At 38.9% G+C, this 14,804-nt stretch overlaps 1 protein-coding gene across 1 annotated transcript in view; it reads left to right on the top strand.

Annotated features, from left to right (window-relative positions):
• Positions 1–14,804, top strand: part of UNC5D (unc-5 homolog D (C. elegans)) — a 606,477-nt gene that overhangs the window by 562,523 nt on the left and 29,150 nt on the right. The window contains exons 14-15 of the mRNA XM_011964768.1: positions 5,903–6,052; positions 13,465–13,629. Coding sequence (XP_011820158.1) covers positions 5,903–6,052; positions 13,465–13,629 — 315 coding nt within the window. The remainder of the gene's footprint in view (positions 1–5,902; positions 6,053–13,464; positions 13,630–14,804) is intronic.

The following is a 14,804-nucleotide window of genomic DNA, read 5'->3' as shown; positions in this document are numbered from 1 at the left end:
GGGACTACAGGCACCTGCCATCACGCCTGGCTTTTTTTTTTTTTTTTTTAGTAGAGATGATGTTTCACCATGTTAGCCAAGATGGTCTCGATCTACCTGCCTCAACCTCCCAAAGTGCTGGGATTACAGGCTTGAGCCACTGCGCCCAGTCGAGAGGTATTTCTTTAATTTTGCTTTAGAGTAATGTTTTTTGGTAGAAATACCTTTGACCCCATTTGTCCTAATCTTTTTACCTCCGTGATTCTTTCTCTCTCCTATAATGGCAAATAAAGTTATGTTTGGTTGTACTTCTTATTGACAGGATGTATGTGACAGCTGTCATTGAGCAGAAAGGCCATGTGTCCCCCTTGGGGTTTTGAAAGATCATCAACCTTGCTTGAATAACTTTTCTGGCCCACATAGGGATTAAAATGAAACTTGTGGCTTTTCTGAACTGAGACTTCCTAGTAGAGGAAACAGCCATTTATTCCTCAGTCTTAGTTTCGGGGTTTTGTTTCTGAAACTGTCTTGCTTTCTGGATTTTTACTTTGCTGAGTGAATGTGTTCAGGGCCTTCTGCAGAGATTTATTTTGATCACCTGCATATCCCAAATCGTTTCATATTGTGATGGCTTCATACATGGTATTGCATTGGAGGAGGAAATTAGTTACTAACCCATTAAAACAGTTCTATTTTAGGAAAGCCTTAACGACAGTTCCCTTTTTGAACCCCTAAATGACCTCACAAATTGGTATTTAGCTCTCCCAACTTCTGTGGCGTAAGCTGAAAATATAGTATACAGTGATAATATTTTCTGCAACCCTGAAAGAACCCTGACTTCTTAATCAAAATCAGTAAGCAATTTTTCATGGAGCATTTCTGCAGAAATTGCCCACCCTGGAATGTGCTTCAACTATCCTTATGATGACATGTTTGTTGTAATTAGGAAATCAATGTGAGCATGGTTGTGACAGCTGCTGTATTTATTGCAGTGTATCTTTCGTATCTCAAAGAATGATAACAGATAAGGGCCCAACTCTGTGCTCTTAACCAAAAGGAAGCTGAGGTTAAGTGCGTGGTTGCATCTTTCATTTCATTGATGTCTCACTCGGAGATTGTATCCCATAAAACACTGAAATGCCTACCTTCTCCCCAGAAGACCTTGTGAGAAGGAACGTGTAGAGACTCAACTCCACCTGTCCTCTCAGAACTAGGTGGGGACCAGGCAATATAATGGGCCCACTGTAGAATATTCCTTGAAAGAATTTCAGTGTCTAAATAGGGACATTCTCTATTTTTAGTCCTATCTTCCTTTCCCTTCTTCCTTTCCCTGTACCCCCTACAGGTCTACTCTATTTGAGTCTCATTTGCTCTGGGGGTAGCTTATCTGAGTAATAGTAGCAATTTCCTTGACAAAAACAGAATACTTTGTGTACCTGGCTAAGACATAATTTAGTTTCAGATTTCTGAAGATCTGTTCTGATAAACACATCTAAAATCGTCTCTATGAAAAATTAAATCTGCTATGTTTTTAAAAAATAACAATGTCATCTGCCTGTAGGTAGGTGAGAAAAGAATAAGAAGACAATAAATAAATGACTTCTTGTCCTTGCTTTTGCGCTTTTGTAATAATTAGGGCTGCCATTTTATGCTTGTATGTTTGACATCGCTGACTCTGATAAATTCAAACCAAAGGTTGAGAAATGGTGATATATCTTCGAAGCAGTAACATTTTAAGACCTGGTTTTTTGATTATTACACACAAAAACACACACACATGCACAGCTTTAACAAACCTTGACATAGGAAAGCAAGGAATTAAGCAGTTCCCTATCTTATCTAAGAAAGAAAACAGAAAAAAACAACTAGGGTTTTTTTGTTTCTTTTTTTTTTTTTTTTGCCATTGCTCCCAGCACTCCTATATAGTACTCTTCATACTCATTACTTACTTGGCATTAAGGTGGATTTAGAATCTAATTTCAAAGGATTTCCTCTAGATGTAGTTCTTGTGTTCCTCAATAATGCAATCTTGGGAAATACTGTTCACGTAAAGCGTTTAAAGGAAAACACCATAGTGACATAATTTGTGTGTGTGTGTGTGTGTTTAAGTTCAAACAGTTTTGTCTCATAAATATGTAAATTCAGCCTGCCTGTTTTACTATCCCTGAAGCACACCTGAATATTGCTGCCTGTCTGATTAAATCAACATAAAGAGCTCAGTGAGGCACAAAGCACAAGTTTTTCCTGGCCACAGCTCCTAGAACTGGATGACTTGCAACCCCAATGTAAAATGATGAAACAGAATGCTGAGAAAAACCACCATCCAGAGACTTCAGGTGCATTTGATATATAAAAAAAACTGGCCAGACCCTATTTCCTAGTTCCATTTACTCAGATTATCAGTTTAACAATGGAATGAGGTATTTAACAGGAGGTCCTTGTCACATAGAAGGCAGATTGGAAAAATCAAATTACTATCAAGCCTCACTTTTGGTATAATTCATCCCTATGAGTGATTTAGAACTAGCTAAGCAGAGTTGTCCAAGCCTGGCTGGTCATCAGAAGCATCCAAGAAATACTTATATATACCCAGACCTAGCCTCCTAGAGTAATACAGTAGGCTCAGGGAACCCTGTGTTAAATGCAATCCACTGTATTTGGAGAGTATTTTAAAGTTCATACTTAGGAGTCTGTTTATTTAACTTTGAAGCTAATTGTGCCTTTACAAATTTATAAATACAATTATTAGTTCATTACTGGGCTTTTTCATTTTAATAATTGTTTTATTATAGAATAACTGTAATTGCTTAATATTTTGTACAAGATTATAAGACACTGTTACTTCTATGTTGTTGGCTCAATATGTGCAGATTTAAGGAGTAAGTGAAAAGAGCAAAAAATAAATCATGTTGTATTTAAATTTGAGGCCCTAGAGCAGAACTATTTTCTGCTCTAGGTACTATTTTCTTCCATGATAATTATAAGCAGATATCTATTTTTAAAATTTGTAATATTATCCATTCTGAGTTTCATGGACTGTGTAGACAGTACATATAACTCTAGGGCACATACAGATTGACTTACATCATCTTATACATATATCCTGCACCAATGAAAAATTATTTATGAGACAGAGTTAATCACAGAATGACCTTCACATGACTCTTTAAAAAAAAAAGCATAGTAGTAAGAAAAGGCAGGGAAATCTAAGAAAAAACACTGGACCACGATCAAGTTGCCCTGGTCTAGTCTCAGCTCTCCCATTAGCCATGTGGTTTTAGGCAAACAACTTTCTTCAGGGGACTTCCGTGTTTTCATGTGTAAATAAGGCACTTGGTGCTCTAAATCTTAAGTTCCCTTCTAATACAACTATTGTGTGTAGTGTCTAAATAACAAAATAGTCTAGCACTACAATAAGTAACACATGACCTTGAAGAACTCACTTCATTTCCTAGTGTCGACTACTTCATGTCCATTAAGGAAAGTTAAATTTAAAGAAAAGGGTATACTTGAGAAAGCCTAGTTCAAGTACACTTAGAAGAGTTGCTGTTATACTATGGCTTTAATATGGTCTTAATAAGCACATTTCTTGTTTGTACTTGTTTCTAATCTTGCACAAGAATTGCAAAAATAGGTTAATATATTAATTATTTTGCTTGGCTATAAATAAACCCAGGTAAGGAACTGAGGTCTAAAGAAAATAATTTGCCCAAAACTACACAGAAATGTGATTAGAATTTTATGCTGCTATCTTCAATTTACAAGACTGGTATTCGTTTGAGTACATGAAGACACCAAAAGAGTTTTAATGCACCTTAAAACCAGAGCAACAGTACTCAAAAATAAAATACAAAGTCCCTAGCGTAGCAAGCAAGAATTTGTTATTTGGTTTCTGCCCCACATTTTCATCATCTCCAATCACACACTTTCCACCTCAACCTTCCATCCCAGCTCTGTCTAGCCACCATGCTTGTGAATGCCCTGCTCAGCGTCTGGAATGTCCTCTCCTTCCTTGTCTAGTGGCCAGCTCCTCCCTTTATTTCAAAGTTTGGCTCAAATGCTACCTCCCCTAGTAATGCCCAGACTCCTTTCCTGGTCTGTCCTCCCATCCGGGTCAGGGGCACCTTCTGTCTTCCTTAACCTCCTAGGAATATATGCATGGTAATATATACTATATTAGAATCAATGCCTAGTGTCCTGACCCTTTCACAGTATTGTAAGTTTCTCGGTGGCAGAGACTGTTTCATTTCTGCACACCCACTGTCCAGCTCTAACATAGCTCTCATGGAAATTTAGTAAATCTCAAAAGAAGGAATCAGTGACCAGAGACCGCCTAATGTCTCAACCAAGCAGGCATTTAGAATTAATTTCCTATCCTTCCCATAGTGCCTCTTTTCTTCCATTTCTTGTAACCCCCACCAGACATTGGCTACCATGTTATCATGTTCAACTCTGAAATCCACAAGATTGTGAATTACCTAGCACTGTACTGTCCAGTATGGTCATTGCTAATCACATGTGGATATTTAACTTTAATTAAAAATTCAACTCCTTCATCACTGTAGCCACATTTCAGGTACTTAATAGCCACTGTAGCTAGTGGGTACCATCATGGGCCACACAGAGATAGAATATTTCTATCATCACATCTAGTTTATCACTGACCCTTGGGCCCTAGGAAACACCCTTCCCACACGCAACACCAAAGAGCTGGAGAAAATGCCACTGATTCAGTCCTGGAAAAAGATACTGGCAACCTATTAACAGTTAATGTGTATGTGAAGGATAAAACTTGGATGACAGTTTAGTCAAAAATGTTTTTGTTGCTGTCATTCTACTTATGGACAAGAGATGGATATAAGATAACAAGTAAAGGTGTTTTTACTCATTGATAATCGAAATGTAAGTTTGATTGTGTTTATAAACCTATTTGTTTTCTAACAGTCTTTTTTTTTTTTTTTTTAGAATCTGAGATTATAGGACATAAAGGATTTCAATTTTTAATTTCTCCTAGCTCTGCAAGGAAATAATATGTCAATTAATGGTGATTTTAAAAATGGACTTAAGGAGATCTCTTTATCTTCAGTAACACCGAAAGCCTCAATCCCGCACAATCATTTAGCACTTCACTGAATATGTATTTGTTTTGTTATTCCATTTGTTATATCATCTCTCCAATATGATTCTAACACCACAAATTTGGAACCAATGAAATGGTTTACTCAACAGAACATATGTGAATTGAGTTTGTATTAGATTGTATTACATAAAGATTTTTCAGTGAAAGCTACAGGAGTGTTTCCTCAGGAATTTGTTTTCTGTTTTCCTGAGCTACAGCTACCTTGATAAACAACTTATTTTTTCTTGGCCTTTTGGTATAATAACTTTTACAAACATGACTACAAATAAACATGATACATGCACACTGGAACATTTGTTTTAGGCCAAAAGAATAAATATCATATAATGCCTGCATTAGTGAAGAAAAATTGAACCAGAGTGGAGGGGGGCTGTTTCTAGTTAGTGTGAAATATGATGATGTGTCAGGTTGAGCATGAATGCATCCCTTGATTATGGTCACAGAGTGAAATTCCTACAGTTGTGGAAACCCAGAAGTATTATGATTTGCTTGGGGGCAGGGGAGGTCTTTGAGGTTTAAATAAAGGCACAGTGTAGTTTAAAGCCCTAAGCAACACAAATAACAAAAATATTGTCTCTTTCTAACCAAATACTTGTCACTCAGCAGTTGTTAATCCTTAGTCTTGAACTTTATGGGCTATGGGGATATAAAGAAGTATGTTTCTCCTACGCTGTCTGTCCGTTTGTGGAAGACACATGGTAGTGAGCGTGCATATCCATAGATAGGAAATATATAAGCAGGATATTTCATTATTGATCCCCTTTTCTTTTTCTTCTCCTATAGGAAGTGGTTTCAGATGAAAGGCATCAAGGTGGACAGCTCCTGGAAGAACCAAAGTTGCTGCATTTCAAAGGGAATACCTTTAGTCTTCAGATCTCTGTCCTTGATATTCCCCCATTCCTCTGGAGAATTAAACCATTCACTGCCTGCCAGGTACTGGCCAAATGGGTTTCTAACAGAAACGGCTTTGCTTTAACCAGCAAGCCTGTCACAGATCCTGGCAAGGGTCCACTTGATTTTCCTCCTTTAAAGGATGGATTCTGCCTCAAAACTGTCATAGAAATGTAACAGTTTGGGCTACACACAGGGAGTGAAACATATTGTCATAAATTCACAGCATTCTAATGGGTGGGAAGAAAGGTGCTTGCATGTCAGGTGAGATGGCATTTCTCTTCTCTCCTGTTGGAATCATTGCTCAATATAGGTTGAAGATGCCAATTTAACAACATAGAGCCAGGTTGGTGGGTTGGTTTGTTTTTATTAAAAATCAGCTCATTATGAGACAGCATCTTTATCATATTCAGCAGTGAATAAACTGAATGTCAGTGAGGAACTTCTTAAGGGTGATAATTTTGAGTTGCAGAGAGCTATGGCTAGCCAGATGAAAACAAGAGATTTTTTTCTTTCATATATGAAGTGCACTTGCTGCCAAATGAATCAGGCAAGATGGGAAGGAAAAAGAACATGCCTTTCTTTCTCTTTTCTTTTTTTTTTCTTTTTTCTTTTTTTTTTTTTTTTTTTTTGAGATGGAGTCTGTCTCTCTGTTGCCCAGGCTGTAGTACAGTGGCGTGGTCTTGCCTCACTGCAACCTCCGCCTTCTGAGTTCAAGTGCTTCTCCTGCCTCAGCCTCCTGAGCAACTGGGGATTACAGGTGCCCGCCACCATGCCCAGCTAATGTTTGCATTTTTTAGTAGAGATGGAGTTTCACCATGTTGGCCAGACTGGTCTTGAACTTCTGACCTCAGGTGATCTGCCCACCTCGGCCTCCCAAAGTGCTAGTATTACAGGCGTGAGCCACTGCGCCTGGTCAGAACACTTCTTAAGAGTCCTTTTATAAATATCTAAAGGTACTTATTGTCCACATGTCTCCTGTTAGAGATTTCAAAAACAAAAAGCAATCAAACAAAGTAAACATTTCAGGGAGACTCAGAATCTCTTTGGATCCTATTTAGTTATTTCAAGTACATGTTTAGCCTTAAAAGATCTCTTATAAACAAGTCTATGAAAATTCCCAGTGATACATATTACATATTACAGTAAGCAGCTCGCTAGCCTCCATAGTTTCTAAAGTCAGTCGTCTTACTTCAAGTGCCTAAGGACAGGATATTTCCTTCGCTCTGGAAAAGCTTCTGGTGGACTCACATTGACCTGGAATCACAGAATGCTTTCAGGCTTCTTTGTTTTGCCCATCAGCGTAATGTGTAGAGTCTTCTGGGTTTTGTAACCTTCCATCCTTGCAGCATTTTTTTTTTTTTTTTTTTAACTATACACAGGTATACCAGCTGGTCAGAATGGGAACAAGCCTAGTCACAAAGAAAAAACCTTGACTGCATCATGATGGTTAGAAAAACGTTGTACCACCAACCATCCAACTTCTAAAATTCAGGATTTTAAAACTGGACAGGGCTGCATTTTTCTATTGACTTTTCAGACTTACTACCTGAGGAATTGCCTGTCTGTACAGTTTTAGTGCATTCAAAGCAGCACAACCATCTCTCGTTGCCCTGAGCATTTTTTTTTTCCCCTGGGAGGGCCAGGGGCACATTCACCACATTTTTTTCCATGGGGAGAAGTTTTCTATGAATAAATAGTTTATGACATTCAAGGTGTAGTTCTCTTTGCTCTCCAGTAAGCAGTATTCAAAGTTTCTAGTCCAAATTGAACTTCGGAGTATTGTTAAAACAAGTCCTGATAGTCATGCAAATTCCTCCATATTAATCTTTATAGGCTATAAGGGTCTCATTTCACTGGATCTGATGCAAGTGACTCAGTCCAAAGTGAACTATTAAGTTTAATGCTTGGAGATAAAAAATCAGATGAAAGAACCATTACCTTGCAGCATCACTTAAACAATAATTCTGACACCAGGGATACCAAAGAGAGCCCCAGGAAGAAGAGACTTAGGGGGCTAAGTGTTTACTGACCTCAGAGGGTACAACAGGACCAGCCAAAGCCAGAGGACATTGACTTTCAAGGAAACCCAGCAAGCTTTACTGCTGGGATGGACTGGATTACATAGAAGTTGTGAACATGTATAAATATTTGCCTTTTGTAATTGAGCATAATTTGAAAGAGTCTTGGAAGGCTGAGAAACAATTTAATTTTCTCTGCATCAGGAGGCTTGCCACTGAGTTTTCATTTCCACTTCATTTTTCTTACCCCAAATGGCTTTCCGCTCTATTCCTCCTTTCTCTTCATCACCCCTACCACCAATTTCCTTGCCCCTCTCATCATTGAAATCCTCAGCTTGTGTGAATGCATATTGTGCTTGGCTTAATGACCATGCTGTGTTTGCTCTGGGCATTAGATGTAAGCACTTAGGGGAGGGTTTGTGTTCAGCCTGCTTGAACCTCATGTAGAACATCATGTGCACTGACAAACTTGGCGTGGATAATAGAGAATGGCTTTTCATTAGGGCTTAGTGGTTAGGAACTAACAGGGCCTATTTCTCGTTATCCCAGAGAGCTATTGTGGAGAGAGAAAATCGCACTATTCCTGACATCATTTATAGGTCTCTCCTTCAATTGGTGAATCTCCCTTTCTCTAACTTCAAATCAGGAGTCTGGGGGCTGACATATTACAATTGGTACCCAAAACTTACTCTACTAGGAAACTTCCCTGTTTTCTTCTGGGAAAGGTAGAAATTTCCCAGAAAGGTACAGGCTGGGGAGGTGCCCAGTACATACAATGTTTTCCCTATCAGACACCAACAAACTGCATGAGAAATGTTTTTAGAATGGTGTGAGTTCAAGGTTGGGCCCAGAGATATGTGATGAGAGCCTGTATATTGAAGGACCAACTAGATCTTAAATCTTGTTGGTTTAGGTTCTGGAGGATTACACTTTATAGATGTCATTGCTTATGAAGCCAGGTATATTGAGTGAGAAGTCGGAAAGGCTATGTCAGGTCTTCTGAAATCTCATCATGGTAGCAGCCACTGACATTGGTTCAAAGAAAACCTGAGGTCCACGATGCTAGTCTCCCCAAGTAAACAATTCATTATATCCAATTTTCTTGTCAGTCCCTAAGACTCTACCACAATTAGGAATATATGATTTTCCCTCTCTGTAGAATTAGCAACCCTCCTCTGGGAGGTAAATAATTCTACTTTTAATAGGTTACTGGGACCTGAGAGCACCTAAATCAGTTTCTTTTATTCCTTGCTGGGACCTGGGAGCTCCTAAATCACTTTCCTTTATTCCTTGCTGGCTGTGGGGTAGGGGAGCTGTAATAAACATAATACAATAAATTATTATTTTTAAAAGCCAACAAAACACAAAGTCAAGTTGTCACCTCCCTAGGGTAAAAGCAGCTGTCTTTCCAGCATGCTATGTATCTTGGAGAACCCAGTGTCTGTCTCCTGCTAAGATATGATTTACATTCTCTCCATCTGCTAAGAACCTAATTATAATAGGAGTCAAAATGAAAACATTTCCGGAATTCTTTAAACACCCATAACTTTGCTATACTTTCTCCTCCCATATTACTTTCCACATAATTCCTCTCAGCTCAGTGAGCTTGTTGGTGTTTTTTGTTTTTGTTTTTTTGAATAAATGAAAGTGAAGATGATTGCCGTGAAAACACACTAATCGTGGCACTTCTAATTCTATTATTTTAAAATGTTTTGTTGAATGCTATTGGCAGCTGCTACTCAAGTCAACAATAAAAAGCATTCCCTTGATACTGTCTTAAAATCAGATTTTTTAAATGTTTGGATTGTGTTCAATGGAATGGAAAAGAAAAAAGAGGGCTTTTGTTTTATTGTTTTTTGGTGCTAATTCTCATGTCTTTCTGCAAGGAAAAATTATCTCTGCAGTAGGCATTACTCTTTTATATTTCTTCCAGTGTTTTTAGGAGAAAATACAGGGAATTTAGCAAATGATACCAGAGAAGACACTTTTAAATGGGTGGTCAGTGCCTTTTTTTTTTTTTTTTGGAAGGCAAGCACTACCAACGATTCAAATCAAATTGCAGAAAACGTACATTTGCTTAAGAGCTGGACCTTGAGCACAGTTTTTTGTCTAGCCCTGAAGTCCAAGTGCTTGCATTACACTATAATAACTCAAATTTCAATTTTAGGAAGCATCTCCTACTTAGCTTAGCTGGGCAAAACCACCTTAGGCAAAAGTACCTATGAACTCCAGAGTGCTGTGTTATGGTTACTTTCATTGAAGTGCATGGTGCAAAGCAACTCTACAAAAATTCACTGGTTTGGAGAAGAGAGTTTATTTGAGGGCTAATAAAAATAAGAAGGGAGAGAACAAGTATAGGGCAAGAGATGGTGGAAGCCTTTGAAGGCCAGGCAGGAGACAGCAGGCATCAAATCTCCATTGTGGCCCCCCAAGCAAAGGACTCATGTAATAAATTTAGAGTTCCTAGGTGGCCTGGTCACATCAATGCCTGCCCAGTCATTAGAGGTAGGAAAAAAAAAAAAAAAAAACCATAATGCTATTTCCTGAATAATCCCAATCAACTGCTTTCTGCTTTCCTGAGCTATATTCCTCTCCCATTAAGTCCCAGCCCCCTCATTTGCTCTATGTGGTAGAGCTTGAAGGCAGGAAGACTGGGAGTAGGTGACCAGAGTTAGCCATAATGGAAGCATAATGGAAACCAGAATATTAGAGGAGAAGAACAATGGGAGAGATAAGATAGCAATCAGTTTCCAAAAGTTAAATTTACCAGAGAAGTAAAGACCAAACAAGATTATTGTAGCGCTTAGGGGTATAATACCAGGGATTGAGGATAATGAGATAAATGCCAGAGATGATGTTTTTGTAGTCCTCCTCAGAGAGATGGCAGTTGGGGCATGTGTGAACAAATGGGATCTTGAACAGTACAGAAGGCAAAGAGAGAAGTGTAGGAGGCTGATATGGAGGAAGGGCTGCCCATGGTTTACAAAGTGGAACAAAGCTTAGGAGAATTAGGAAAAGAATCACATTAGATAACAAGGAGAAATGGCAGAACTTGTAAGTGCACATGATGATACAAGTGAAAAGTCATTTGGAGTATTTTAGAGAAAATGACTTCCTGTAGGCATTGCCAAGAGGCCCCACCAACCAGAGATGCCCTCTGCTGCAGAATCTACCACAGGAAGAAAAGAGAAGAGATCATAAGCAAAATTTTTTGTATTAGAAGAAAGTGGGAAAGCGATACCATTAAATGGACATGTGTTGTCAGCTGATGGTGCAAGCAAGTTGTCCTCCAACGAAAAGCTTCCTTAGTGATCATTAGCTTGGTGCCTCTTCCAGCATTTTCCCCAGACAATAGCCTTCCTCTGGAACTCAGTAGTAGCCCCTTTCAGGGTTGCCCAACTCACATCAGTTTCTAAGATAACTTCTTTCAAATCAAGAATTGTTTTAGTCAAGAAAATAGAAAGCACTCAAGACATTTCAACTGAGGGGAAATTTAATCAAGGGATTTATATGATTACGAAACCTCTGTGGAGAGCCAAGGTCAGAGAAAGCTACTAGTGGTATTAGAAAACCGGTCAGGTCAGGAATTTCAGGAAAGTGCACCAGCACTAAAGCAGTGGATTCTCCAGGGAATGTCCAGAAGCCCCTGCACACCTTTCTTGGGCTGTCAGTTGAAGCCTTCAGGTCTGCCTGCTGATGTTAGACGGGCAGTGATGGCTTCTGCACTTCCTCTCCCTTCCAAATCTAGCATGAGTGCCTCTTGTGGGCAGAATGGAAATGTGAACTGCCAGCAGGGGAGTTTTAAAATGTAGTTTTTAGTCTTCAAGACCCTTCCACATGGGGAAGAACAGAGAATGGCAAAGATAGAGTTCCATTCTAACAGCCCACTTCTTGCACAGGAATGAAGTCTGTGAAATGCCAGATAGTTTCCCGCCTGCAGACCTTCTCTACATCCTTCTTGAAACTCCACTTTTCTTTTGGTTCCGGATTAATAACAAAATGACCCACAATTTATTGCTAAGATGCATGGTAGAATATTTGATTTTGTTATTTCATACTCCCATAAAGCTGGCTCTCCTCTCTTCAAGTTCACAACAATCTAGAGTCCATCCATCCCTCCTTCCTAAGTCTACCAGTAAACATCCAAAATAAAAATCTATGGGGCTTTCTATAGAGAAAATTAGGAAGCAAGGTATCTAAACAAGTGTGCACATAAGGGCTTGGGAATAACTAGGTAACGCATAGCTTCTCAAAGGGAAAAGATCATTTCAGTCATGTTCTTTAGTCTCATGACACATGCTGGCTTCATCACCAGTCATAGTTCAGGGTTCCAAACTTCCAGATTTGATACATGTCTTGCCACCTTTCTGTTCTAATATTGCGGAAAATTTTATTTTTAGCAATAGGTAAAGGAGCAAACTAATATAGTGAGAAATAGAGAAAAAAGTGAGCGTGAGGATTACTAGAGGCATATGTGGTCATTGCTAAGGGCCAAGCCACATTTGATTAGAAAGGAGAGAGACTTTTTAGTACATGAAAAAATTTCAGTGACTAACTTCTACTTCACATTATTAGACACAGTCTGGTAGCAAGCAATGGCTAATACTGGGAAAAATGAGTAATCTATAGATTTTATAATCTCCCTCCTCATTTACTAAAAGGTATTTTTAGCTCTCAGTTGTCCATATGTCCCCTGAGAGTGGGGAACTGAATCTGTTATTGTTTCTTATTGTTTACCTAGTACAGTGTCTGGTCATTAGCAGGCACTTTATACATTATGGTTGAATGGACAAATTGAGCAAATGAAGAATTGACAAACTAGATCACTCTGGGGTGGCCCTGTATGTGTGTCTGTCTCTCTCCCCTCCTTCCTCCCTCTTTTTCTCCCTGTCTGTGTGTATATGTGTGTGATTTTGCACTAGGTATTAATTTTTATGTTGGATACATGAGCAATGTTGTGTTCTCACAATTCTGCATGAGTTTGTGGTATGGAGTTAAGTTCTGGCCAATCAGTTCCTTAGCATAATTTTTACATAGGTAAAAAGATAACGTCCTCCCCCAGACCGAAGTAGAAGCATGGCTCACAGGAGTCTTCCAAAGGAAAATATTTTCTAAGCGGGGAATGAAAATGATAATTTTTGATGTTATTCTTCCTAATTGTGTGTCACCAAGTGAAATCTGAGCTCTTGCAGTGCAGTTTTGGAATTCAAATGTTATCAATTGGAATTGACATTAATTACTTTTGTGCTGCTTGGCATTTGCTGGAACATTATTTTTACAACAATTCCACTAAAGCTGCCTAGGCAATTATCTCTGCTGTGATTGTCTTCATCGTCGTTGTCATCATCATCATCATCGCTATTAAGTCTCTCTCGTTCTAGTTCATCTCAGCTGGGCCCTGCAAACCATCCCTTCTCTCCGTCTCCCCTGCAGGAAGTCCCGTTCTCTCGCGTGTGGTGCAGTAACCGGCAGCCCCTGCACTGTGCCTTCTCCCTGGAGCGTTACACGCCCACCACCACCCAGCTGTCCTGCAAAATCTGCATTCGGCAGCTCAAAGGCCATGAACAGATCCTCCAAGTGCAGACATCAATCCTAGAGGTGAGTGCTTGATCTACAGATCATTTGACCCTTTCTGAAGGATGATAAGAATGATAAAGCTATTCCTACCAGCCGTGCTATTCAGGTTCTGAAAGCTTCAAAATGCACAAAGTCCGCATCTTCATTACTGATAAGGGAAAATAAACTTTTTCTCACACCGAGGATTGAACTAAACTTCCCCCTGGGCAAGGAAGCTCAACCCATCAGAGAGCTTAGACTGTGAAGGTACCTCTGGGGAAGGAACTGGTACCAAGCTTTTGATACACAAAATCACAAGAAGTCTCATTCCACAGCAGACTTGGATTACCAGCTGAGATTCATTATAGACTGAAGCCAGATGGTACAGTTGAGACACATGCCACAAAGAGGCACAAAGCCACCCTCAGACTGTTTTTCTGCTGGTTCTGACTAGTTTTCCAGAAGTCAGTTGCCCTATATGTGTTATTTTATCTCCAGGGATGAGACTCCCTGTCTTACTGTTTCTCATGCCCCCCAGGCTCAGAATTCTGTACATCCACATTTCTGTTACTCCCTTCCAATACAATAATATAAGGAGGACAGGACAATACAATAATATAAGAAGGACCTCATTCTATAAGGTAAGGAAATGGAAGTGCAAAGTGAGAAAGGACTTTGTCCAGGTCAAATGAGTATTGGAAGGTAGAGTTAAAGTAGCAGTCAAGGGAGGATTCTCTTGAGAACTTTTGCAAAAAGGCATCTGATTTCCGTCATGGCTCCAATTTGTCCTAAACCACCAAGTGACTTCATGGCTTTGAACATGAGCTTATAAAGTAGACAATAGCCATCCTTCCTGAATGGGATAGAGGGGGAGATTAGCAGAGGGATTGTGATGCTTTTGTTTGGCAGTTTCCAGGTCATTACAGATTAGTGTAAAAAAAATATGTATTTTGCTTTTCACTTATAAAATAAATATATACATATATATGCATTTATTAATATATAAATATATATTTATAAATTTAAGCTTGGCAGAAGAGTCAACACATTTATATACATACAATTCAATTTCAGGTTTTTTTCCTGGAAAATTTATAGCTGTATAGGATTATTCCTTCTATTCTCATTTGAAATCATTGTTTATGCAAAATGAGCATTGCTAATTCCCCAAATAGTTTTTCTGAAAAAATATGTATTTTGCTTTTCACTTATAAAAT

This window comes from Mandrillus leucophaeus, unplaced genomic scaffold (assembly GCF_000951045.1).
Source record: "Mandrillus leucophaeus isolate KB7577 unplaced genomic scaffold, Mleu.le_1.0 Scaffold705, whole genome shotgun sequence".
NCBI lineage: Eukaryota > Metazoa > Chordata > Mammalia > Primates > Cercopithecidae > Mandrillus > Mandrillus leucophaeus.
Note: the sequence above shows the minus strand (reverse complement) of the source record. Positions and strands in the feature narration are given on the sequence as shown.